This window comes from Solanum pennellii, chromosome 6, assembly GCF_001406875.1.
Source record: "Solanum pennellii chromosome 6, SPENNV200".
Classification (NCBI taxonomy): domain Eukaryota; kingdom Viridiplantae; phylum Streptophyta; class Magnoliopsida; order Solanales; family Solanaceae; genus Solanum; species Solanum pennellii.
In genome coordinates this window covers 58,863,970-58,873,963 of record NC_028642.1, presented here as the reverse complement: position 1 = coordinate 58,873,963, position 9,994 = coordinate 58,863,970, and the positions used below count along the sequence as shown (strand labels likewise).

The 9,994-nt window shown below is 30.1% G+C and overlaps 1 protein-coding gene across 4 annotated transcripts; it reads right to left on the bottom strand.

The window, feature by feature from the left end:
* Window positions 1–5,040: 5,040 nt before the first annotated feature.
* Window positions 5,041–8,440, bottom strand: LOC107021827 (phosphoinositide phospholipase C 2-like). Of its 4 annotated transcripts, XM_027917596.1 has the most exons (10): window positions 8,074–8,440; window positions 7,752–7,948; window positions 7,518–7,659; window positions 6,939–7,133; window positions 6,496–6,698; window positions 6,209–6,326; window positions 5,972–6,124; window positions 5,706–5,792; window positions 5,421–5,510; window positions 5,041–5,326 (listed from the first exon to the last, which is right to left on the bottom strand). In XM_027917596.1, exons 1-10 carry the CDS (start codon window positions 8,380–8,382, stop codon window positions 5,297–5,299), a joined length of 1,524 nt encoding a protein of 507 aa, XP_027773397.1. In that variant the 5' UTR covers window positions 8,383–8,440; the 3' UTR covers window positions 5,041–5,296. The 4 variants fall into 4 exon arrangements, with proteins under 4 accessions (XP_027773397.1, XP_015078030.1, XP_015078031.1 ...); XM_015222544.2 differs by having other exon boundaries at window positions 5,041–5,510; XM_015222545.2 differs by having other exon boundaries at window positions 5,041–5,510; window positions 6,496–6,692.
* Between the last annotated feature and the right edge of the window lie 1,554 nt (window positions 8,441–9,994).

The following is a 9,994-nucleotide window of genomic DNA, read 5'->3' as shown; positions in this document are numbered from 1 at the left end:
GTGGGACAGGTGGAGAGAGAGAGAACGCAAAAATTCAATGTAAAATTATACTATTAAATAAAGAAATTTAGAAAAAAATATATTTTGTTATTAAAGTGAATAAATAATTTTTAAATTGAATTATTTTTTGTCCCTTTGTAAGTAACTACTAAAATTATTAACGCTTTACGCTTTTAATATTATGAAATTTATAAAAAATAACATTTACATGAGTTAATAAAACTAAAATACTATATTATTTTACACATAAGATTATGTAGTAACAAATATTAATAATGTAAAAAAAATTAAAAGTATTACATATTTTATTATTTATCTTTAATAATATAAGTATAAATTAATTACTGTAAAAATGCATATCGATAAGCAATGGAGTTACTAAGGCACTTAATAGGAGCAAAGTACATAAATTTTTTAATTATGAAGAAAAAATAAGAGATTCAAGATTTTCGTTGTTTTAAAATGAGAAAAAATTCATCTATTTATAAACAACAAATGATAGTGTGAATAAATGTATATTATATTTTATCCAAAAAATTACAATTATTTGAAAGATTTGCAACCCTTCGAAAGGTTACAATCTTTCATAAAAGTCATAACTTTTCATAAAAATCGCAACTCTTTATTAAAATAAAATTTTTCATTAAACTCACAACTCTTTATAAGTAATTCTAATTTGTGATAGCGTCATATAGGTGCATAAGGTTCTTTTATATATATATGATTTGAAGCGAAAAGCATAAAAACATTAAATACCTTTTCGCCATTTCTACATTCTTTTAATTAAAATCAAAGTTTAAATTTTATGATCATAACATATCTGCCGAAGCTGGTCAAACTGACTTAAAAGCTGATTTTTGACTTATTTAACTGTTTGGCAATACTCAAAATAACTTATTTTAAGTTAAAAAAAACTTATTTTAAGCCAAAAGTTAAAAGTTGAGATAGGGATGCTTTTTTTTTTTAGCTTATAAGCTGTTTTAAGTTGACCACATTTTTATCTTTTTGCCCTTAATATTTTTATACAATCTCCAAATTACCCACATAACCCTAACATCTCTTTCTTCCATTTTTCCCTTTTCACGTTTGGGATAGCAACTTCAGCTTTATCCAAACACATAACTGCTTATTTTAAAAATAAGTTTCAGCACTTTCAAAAGTACTTTTTTAAAGCTGCTTTTATTAAGCCCATCCAAACGGGCCCTTAGTGACCTCGTGATTTCACTTTTTCTTCAAATGAAATGAAAATGAGAAATGGAGATGAAATGCAAATGCTAAATGAAATGCAAATTCAAAAAAGGTTTTGGCTGACGGATATTGTAAACTAGACTCCCACGTTGACTTCATGCTCACTTTTAAAAACTTTTACACTAAAATACATAACAATAAGTGTAGCCACAATCAAGTTTTGTGATTCCTGTACGATAAGTGCTTCTTTTCGTGTTTGAGTTTTCTAGATATAGATTCATATTTGATAGGAAATGAAATTTCATCGCAGGAAATATGTATATAATTAGATTTTAATATGAATATCGAACATAAATAAGAAATTACAAAGCAAAAATCAGTACTATTCTTTTGTCCAATTATAATTGTCCACTATTGACTTGACACACCGCTTAAGAAACTATAAATAAAAGAGTAATTTTACTATACCAGTTTTTGAATATAATATAATATCTTGAAAAATATAATAAATGATAAAAATAAATTAAAAATTTAATATAAAATTATTCATAAATTTTATAAAATTATTTATTTTTAATATAATTTATAAGTATTATTGAGCGGAGGAAGTATGAGACACTTCAACGACTCGAATCGGCCGGATAGAATTGTTTGTTTATTTATTTTGGCGGTCCGGGAGGAAGACGTATGGAACCTTAGTTCGTGTATAATCACAAATTTAAAAAGAATAATTATCCGAATTTTTATATAAGAAAGTCCGACGATATTGATGGGTGATGAAGCACTTTGGAGAAGTCGTACACAGAGTAAATTTACGTGGAAGATATGTATGTGTTCATTTGGCATGGTCCACACCTAGTCCCAATTTTATTATGTATGAAACACCATTCAAAATTTTATCAAATTCAAATTTTAATCGAAAATTTTGATAAGAAAAAAGTTATATATATCAATAATTATTTTTTAAAAATTATAAAGCTGAAAGTGTAAATTGCCTCGAGTGGATCATTGTGACAAAGATGCGCACTGCGGAACGTGGAACTTATCGACACAAACACACAATGACAAGCCAGATTGTCGACTTTGGAGCCTCCAATTATTATTTTCCCTCTAGAACCTCCCTTTATTTTTCAGTTTTCGGACGACACTGTTAGATATTTTTTATAAAAAAAATATTTTTTTCCCTGAAATTTGGAGAGTAAAAGTTACATTTTCATAAAAAAAAATGTATATGAAAAATTGATGATAAGGATATAATAGAACGCTAAATCTTATCGTTTATGATGCGGTTCGATAGAATTATATTGTTATAGTTTAATTTTGTATTTGTCTTAAAAATTTATTTTTACGATATTTTTTTTTCAATTAATCTTATTTTATCGACTATTTTGAAAATATATTTTTTTATTTCATTTATTATTTTTATAATATCAAAAAACATAAATATTTTATCTTTTTTAAAAATGTCATGTAGTTGAAAATTTGAAAAAGCGCTTCTCATATACCTAAATAAAAAAGGCAAAAAAAGAGTCCAAAGAACACATTTTAAGAGTAAAATTTTATGTCTTCTTATTTATTATTAAATTTGCTATATTACCCTTCACTCTAATTTTACTTGTCCGTTATTTTAATATATATTTATTTAGTGTCAAGGGGTCAGAATAATCCATACACTTGTAATTTTGAACCCGTCTATGTTTATGTTGGCCAATAATATAGTCTATCTTATGAATTTTTTGGCACGAAAAAATTGATAGTTAGTAACAGTGTTTGTTAGTCTTAATTAGAGCACTAACCTACTTATAAAAGTTAAAAGAGTTGAGACAATTATAAATATATATAAATTATTTTAGCTCAAAAGTAAATAAGATTTCGCCTGATGTTTAGAGTACATATTGAAGTTCTGACTAAATTTGAATTGCGTATTATAGGGTTTACTCAAATTCGAGATCTCTGATTAAGGATGAAGCAGTTTCACAACTACACTATAAAAGTAAATGAACTTATTTTTGTTCCATTTTTAAAAAAATAATTTTTTCGTGAAAAATATTATATAGGAACAAAACATTAGAAAATGACTAATTTAGTGATGAATTAGTAAAATATTTCTTCCATTTTAATTGACGAGCACAATTAATTTGACTGTCTTGTCAATATCGCATTAATTAATCTAAAATATTAGTCTCTTTTCATCACTAAATATTGTTTAGATTTAACTGTGTGGAGATTGTTTTTGGCTCAATCGTCAAGTTTGGTTCTACAGGTAATTAACTTTGCATCTTCCAATTAAGGGAAGTGACATTAGCACTAATTAATCTCCTCCACAAAATCATAGGATATTTATAGACCTACTTTAAAAAGAAGGGCAATAACATTGTTCGGTATCTAAGTTTGGTCGATCTCTTTATTTTATCGTGTACATATTTCATAAAAATCTAAGTTAAGTTCCTTTGGTGCCCTAACATATATATAACGAACAGTGACAGATGCAAAGTTTTTATCAACAAGTTCAATATATATGCTATATAATTTTCAATGAAGAAGCTTTTGATGAATTTGACTTTTATCTTTATATATAAAACCTCATCATTATTTCATTTAAAATAGAAGGGATATTACATTATTACTAAGATATATATATTATATATCACAAGTATTTTTATTTCTTTTGGTGGAAAAAATCTTTTTTTTTGTGTGTGTTTTGTAGTTGAACAACTGAAGTTCAAACATTTTTTTATAGGAAGAATCATTTTCTAACCTACCTGTGAGCATATCTTTAAATAAAAATTGACTTTGCTATTCTTTGTTTGCTATATTGGTGAACTACGAGGAACTGTAAGATCAGTGAGAGTTTTCTACATATAATGTTATTTTTAGCACTATGATAAATAAATGATTGGACCATATTAAAGTTCTAATATATACAATTTGTGTGTATTGGAGATGAAAGTTGAACCAAATCAATAGAGTGCCTTGGAACTTTATTAGTATTACTGGGCTTTTCATGTTTAAAGGAGTGGTAACACTTGGATTCAATTGGGCTTTTCTAATTAACCGTTTGGCCATATTTTATTGTGAAATTTATAAAAATAAAAAATTGTTTTAATTTTCAAAGTGCAAAATATAACTTTGGTCCATGCGTTAAAAGTGATTGATGTTTTTAAAATGAAATAGAGTATAGTACCAACAATATTATCTAGGGTAACTTTATCCATATAGCAAACATAAAAATTATTTTTGTATTCTATAATTATATTTTGCATAATTACGCTTCATAACAAACATAAATATGTATATTTCGCTATACATATAAAAAAAAACAGTTGTACAATTCGCTATACATATACAAAGAAATTATTTGTATAGTTCGCTATATATATACAAAACAAAGCAGTTGTATACAGATGATCAATTGTATAATTTGTGTATGTATAAAACGAGAAAGAGAGAAAGACAAAAAGAAATTGGGCAGAAAAATATTTGTATTATATTATTATAAGTGTATAGGATGAAGATATAGATTTTTGCATGTGTATATACAATTTTCTCTCGCTTTATACAAACAGAAACACAATTTATACATTTCGTTTCTGTTTGTATAAGCGAGAGAGGCGAGGATGGCAGCGAGATCTGGGAGAGTGGCGAGCGAGATCTGGGAGAGGAGAGACAGGAAATGAAAGTATGTGTATATATACAATTCGTTTGTGTTTGTATAAAAACGAGAGAGAGAGAGAGAGAGAGAGAGAGAGAGGCAATTCGTTTGTGTTTGTATAAAAGCGAGAGAAGGAGCGAGCGAGAGTTTGAGGGAGAGAGACAACTGGCAAATAATTTGCTACAGGGCACATTGCACAATTAAATCAAAGTGTGATTATAACATTTGATTTGAATCATTAATTTGCCATTAGATACAATTTTTCTTATTATCTATGAGCCCACAATTCCATCTATAGTCTTTGCTTTTCCTTAACTATTTATACTAACTTTCAACTTAACAGATTGGGATTGAGGAAGATTAATTAAGTAGTGAAGTCGAAACGCATGAGAAGTTTTACTGATCTGTAGACATCTCCTTTGCGATTATACAATGGAACACATCGAATCCCAGTCTTCAGCTCAGAAACAGGCAAACATGTTTGTCCTGCAAATTCATCTTCACCAGATGGATCATAATCTTTAACATCAATCCGAAGCAACGCTAGTTCTAGTACACGAATTGGAAATTCAAATTCTACGTTATCATTCCATATTGGTACCCATTGATCGTTCACTGTCTTTGTTTTGCGCATGTTACAAGCATCCGCAGGTACTCCTACCATTCCAACCTGCATAAAAATTAGCTCAATTTGTCAACGCAGCTTTTATTATCATGATTACAATTGTTTCTTGGGATAAATTGTCAAATGCAACTAGAAATGTTGTGCTATTGATTTATGCAAAGAGTTTAACTTATATATACCGAGTTACTAACTATAAAAACTACTCAGACAAATCAAAATATCACAATTGAAATAGCTTACCCTGGCATAGAAGTCTGGAGGGGAGCAATAATCAAAGTGTCTAAAATGGAAATCTGCACGCCAGCCGTCTCCCATGTATATCTTTACCTGTTAATTATCAACATGACTATTACGCATGACATTAATTATAGTATATGATATTCATATTCTCCAGCAGAATCGCCAAAAAAAAGTGGTATTTATGTGACTAAATAGTACAACAGTAAAGTGTAATCCCACAAAAGTGGAGTCTGACAAGTAAATATTGTATATTGAAGTTTATGAACCTTGAGAGTTTTCTTTACGGGCAAGGCCATGGAATTGAAAACTTCGTCACATACTCCATCAGAACTTAGTAAAAATTCAGGTTTTTTCACATAGCCACAGCCTCCATTGGCTCGAAAAAATCCTTGCATCATCCAAAGAAACCTATCATATCCCTGTTACAAGGAGTAAGTCATATTTTATTAAGGTTCTTTTATTTGAAGGAATTAAAATCGATATGGCAAGTGAGACTACTTGACCTGCATGTTAAATGCAACCATCTGTGCTCCACGCAGCCATGCAATTAGAGGATCATAGTTTGATGAATCAACGCGTGCACCCTTTGGGTACACCCTTAGAATATTTCGCTGTGTAAATCTGAAGTATATATCAAAATATCATTTCATAAATACATGGATTATGATTTATGCCTCAACCCAATGATCCCTCATTTGTGCTCTGAACGCGTTGAGGCGTAATATATATAATATGATGAAACAAGTAATAGTAAAGAAAGAGCTAATGGAGCTGAAGTTTATATATTTACCGGATAAGTTGATGGCTATGTTCAGCTACAGCGGCTTCAAGGGCTAGTTCATTCATGCTACAACGTCCAACTTTATCAGAACTTCCATGGCTTCCAAAATTTTCCATACTACCTTTGTGCTTCGTGGCATGGATTGCAATCAAATCTCTATATTTGGGAACTTCGTCTTCGTCTCCCTCCTCTAATTGTATTTGCTGCTGGTACTTTGTAGAACATAAGTAAATAATATTTATAATTTTATAATGGCAAGTGTACAGTAGTTAGGAACCTAAAATTTGAACCAGTTTAACTTTAAAATTCTGAATTCGCCTCTAACAGTACTTATCTTATAGAGAACTTGACAATATAAACTTTTTTTACACTGATAATGTATAGAAGTTAAACTCGGAAGAAAGTAAAATTGCAGAACAAAAGCAAGAAAATAATATAGGAAGATATTAAACCTGATTATGATTGTTAAGTCCATTCTCTGAACGTCCTCTCTCTGGTGAAACCTTATTGTCTGATTCCGCAGGGCTATCTTTTGTTGGTGGTTTCGTCGAAATCAAGATTCTCTTCACTAACTGGTTTGGTGAAGGGAACACGTCCATATCCGATTTTGGGATGAACAACATCGACCCAAATGTGCTCTTCACCATCTGCATTCTTAAGAAGTGAGCAAAAATCTTAGTAAAAGCTACTCCCTCTGTCCCAATTTATGTGACGGAGTTAGAATTTTCATAGTTGACCAAGTTCTATTAAGACTGGAATTTTTTTTATGTCTTTTTAAATATGTTAAAGTTGTAAAGTAGTTTCAAAAGCTTCTATGTTCGAACTCTTGGTCAAAGCTTAGAAATTTGAATCCTGAAATTTTATTTGAGTCACATAATTAAAATTGAAACAGAGGGAGTATTATATATATATATATATATATATATATATATATGAACATAATGTAGTAATTTGGGTAGATTAAAGGCATTTATAACTTCGAACCAAGAAATGAAATTTTGCAAGTGTTCATAAAGTTAAGTTGATTTTACCTGAGCTACTTTTTCTTGAAGGTGTGGATAAGGATGAAGGTGGTCTTCAAACGTGAGTATAACAGGATATTCAGAAAATGAGAAGGCATCCTCCTTTATGGCTTTCAAACATTTGATTAGTTTAACAGGTGTTGTTAGTGTCCTGCAATTTTTAAATCGCGAATAAAGTTATTCAGTATTTGTATCGATGGGAGAGAACAGAAATTGGGTTAAATTATTTGATCAAATAGTTACCCTCCGTGACGAACATTGACATCATCTTTTGTGATATCAGGCCAAAGGTCCAATTCAATCACTCTAACTCCTTTCTTTAGGGCCTTTTTTATTGGTTCAATACTGCAATCACTACTGAGCTGGTTTCCAGTTAAATATGAGTTATGGCCTGTGTAAATATAATAATGGGCTAATGGAGCATCCATATTTTGGTGGACCTGAAGAATCCAATAAATAAATGAAAGTAATTAAAGGTTAGTTATAAGTAATGAGACGAAAGTGATATAAAAAACAAAAATCGAGTATACATATAGATCAAAACTGAAATAATTATTTTTAATACCTTAGACTGATGAGCAAAGTTATGTTCACCAACAAGAAATTTAAAGAAAGCTTCAAGAGTCAATCCCCTTCTATGAAACTTATTTAGATGTTTGAGGCTATTGAATATATTTTGGGCCTTTCTGTTAACATTGATCACTTCATTCTGTTCTTTCTTCAGAAAACTAATTAAACTATCCATACTCATAGTTTCATTCATTGAATATGATTCAAATACTTTTTTAATATCTTCTGGAATTTCACCTCCCCTCACTTTGAATACTCTTGACCAGCAAAAGCAAACCTGGAAATGTTGCTTACCATTAGACATTATTATTTTTTTTCAACTGGTGCTAAGCAATTCCAATTTTTTTATCGTATCAAACTTTGTTTAATGTTCAATTTATATGTAGGAATATTACATAACGTTTGGTTTCCATATTCTGAGAATTGCTTAGGAATATAATTTCTCTGTTTCAGAAAGAATATATTATGCCTACACGAAAAGTGATGCTTGTAAATTGTAACTTTCACAAATTTAAGTAAATTGAACAAAGTTACTTTTCTTGATTGGGATAGGTAAAGAAAATCCTGTAGGTGAAACATGATAATTTTTTATCAATAATTTTTTAAAAAATAAGTGCATCAGAATTCGATAGTAATTAATGACGAAGGGATCCAACAATAAAATTCAAAAAACGTATATACGTTATTTTTAATATATTTCCATAATACAATCATTTGTCAAGGGTAGGACGGACCAAAAAAGGTAGGAACAAGGTTTGCGTATACCTCATCCTTTCCAAATCCAATCATGAAATTTCATTGTGTATGTTATTGTAGTATCGTTTAGAGGAAGGGAATACAATTGTAGTCCCACGGATAACTTTGCCCTGAAGACATTTCATCAAACATTCCCAACAGGTTGCAGTCACCCAACATGTGATTCATGTCCTCTACTTGACTGTAACTGATGGAGTTGGATTAATACATATGGTAAATGGACATAAATTCCAAGTTCAATAAGTTGGTTTACTATTGCAATAACATAATCGTTTCTCAATAACCTCATACTTTGCTTTCTTTCTCCAAGTGCGTGATCCAAGTACATTTCGAATTAAAGGGATACATTGTGTGTTTACATTGAATTCACGTAATAGTCTTCTCAAAAACAGGCCAAACATGTGTGTTTACATTGAATTCACGTGGAAAAGATCTGATATATGTATTTTAATCAGATTAGATAACAGGCAGTGCATAGACTAGTGTTTTTATTTCATACCATAACAAACACCTTTGACTGGTTTAATCCATCCAGTGAACACCCATCTTATGTCACACCATTTCAGACACCTTTGACTAATCGACATTGGCTCTAGAAAAAGTTGTTTATATCAAACTAACACTAGTCTTTGTTTCATGAGAATTATAGATAATTACCCTGGAAACCCTTCTGTTTCACTTCAGTGCTCAGAGTAGTGAACTAACCTCTTCCTTGGATAGTTTCCGAATATGAAGTCCAACACTGGTTAAGTTAAAAAATTCATTAAGATCATCACTCCACTCATGTCAAAATTTTGAATCAGATACTAGTTACTAGGATTCTTGCTCTGACACAAAGAAGTTACGGGGTTTCTACTTTCTATGAGTAAAAATCAAAATGAGGTACTTGCTCCAATAATTTAAAGTATTAGCTGGTGGAAACACCTGTGATTATCTTTCTGCTCAAATATACTTTTTAACCTACTTGCATTACTGTGCTAGTCTTCTCTATTTGCTAGTACAATTTTATTTGCATGTCTCAAAGGGACAACATAAGGAGGACAGGACATATATGGTTTCTAGTGCCCCTTGTGTGTCAATGGGAGGACAGGACCAGTCCACATTTCATGTCCCTAACAAAATATTGCTCTTCAATTAAAAGAACTAGAATAGTAATCAAG

Bases quoted from the DNA above. Each gene is read 5' to 3' on its own strand.
- LOC107021827 (XM_015222544.2), bottom strand. From the start codon at position 8,382: ATGTCTAATGGTAAGCAACATTTCCAGGTTTGCTTTTGCTGGTCAAGA. The intron at 6,699-6,938 runs GTTTAATATCTT...TGTTCTACAAAG, and splicing joins GACTTAACAATCATAATCAG to TACCAGCAGCAAATACAATT. The intron at 6,327-6,495 runs GTAAATATATAA...TATATACTTCAG, and splicing joins CATAGCCATCAACTTATCCG to ATTTACACAGCGAAATATTC.